Source organism: Nanorana parkeri, unplaced genomic scaffold, assembly GCF_000935625.1.
Source record: "Nanorana parkeri isolate BGI_ZX_2015 unplaced genomic scaffold, ASM93562v1 scaffold3471, whole genome shotgun sequence".
Taxonomy (NCBI): domain Eukaryota; kingdom Metazoa; phylum Chordata; class Amphibia; order Anura; family Dicroglossidae; genus Nanorana; species Nanorana parkeri.
In genome coordinates, this window is record NW_017309739.1 from 28,576 (window position 1) to 29,083 (window position 508).

The 508-nt window shown below is 54.7% G+C and overlaps 1 protein-coding gene across 1 annotated transcript in view; it reads right to left on the reverse strand.

The window, feature by feature from the left end:
• The window catches only part of LOC108803178 (tetraspanin-1-like), a 6,682-nt gene that overhangs the window by 2,513 nt on the left and 3,661 nt on the right, over window positions 1-508 (reverse strand). The window contains 2 exon segments of the mRNA XM_018575016.1: window positions 121-258; window positions 348-446. Coding sequence (XP_018430518.1) covers window positions 121-258; window positions 348-446 — 237 coding nt within the window.

Below are 508 nucleotides of genomic sequence, written 5' to 3' on the forward strand. Positions count from 1 at the left end.
AGCTCCGTCACTCCATGTACCTGCAGAAGACCAGAACGGAGGTTATAGATCCGGTACCGCTCCGATCTACCAGACTGACGTTTCCAGGAGGAGCGACCCTTCAATGGCGGCGGGACTTACCTTAATTTTAGCGTTGGCGGCATTAGCCTCTGTACAGGTGGTGTTGGAGGCGCAGCATTGTTGGGGGTAATGTCCGTTTTTCTGCACGTAGGAGGAATTGTTGAAGTCGGTGTAGTTGGAGAGTCCGCAGCACTGAAACTGGAAAGGAAAATGGAGAGTGAGCCGGGGTGACGGTACAGAGAGGGACAACATGGGGGGAGGGGGGGGGAGGCGGCCCTTCCTCCTACCTTATCCATGGTCTTGTTCCAGGAGTCGGCGACCTGCTGGTTGTTTCCGTAATCATTCTGTAGAACTGGAGTCAGGGCAGATTTCAGGAAGCTTTCCGCCTGTAGAAGGGGGAGGGGTGGAATAATTAGAGTCGCACTTCAGGGGAGGGGTCAGCCAATCA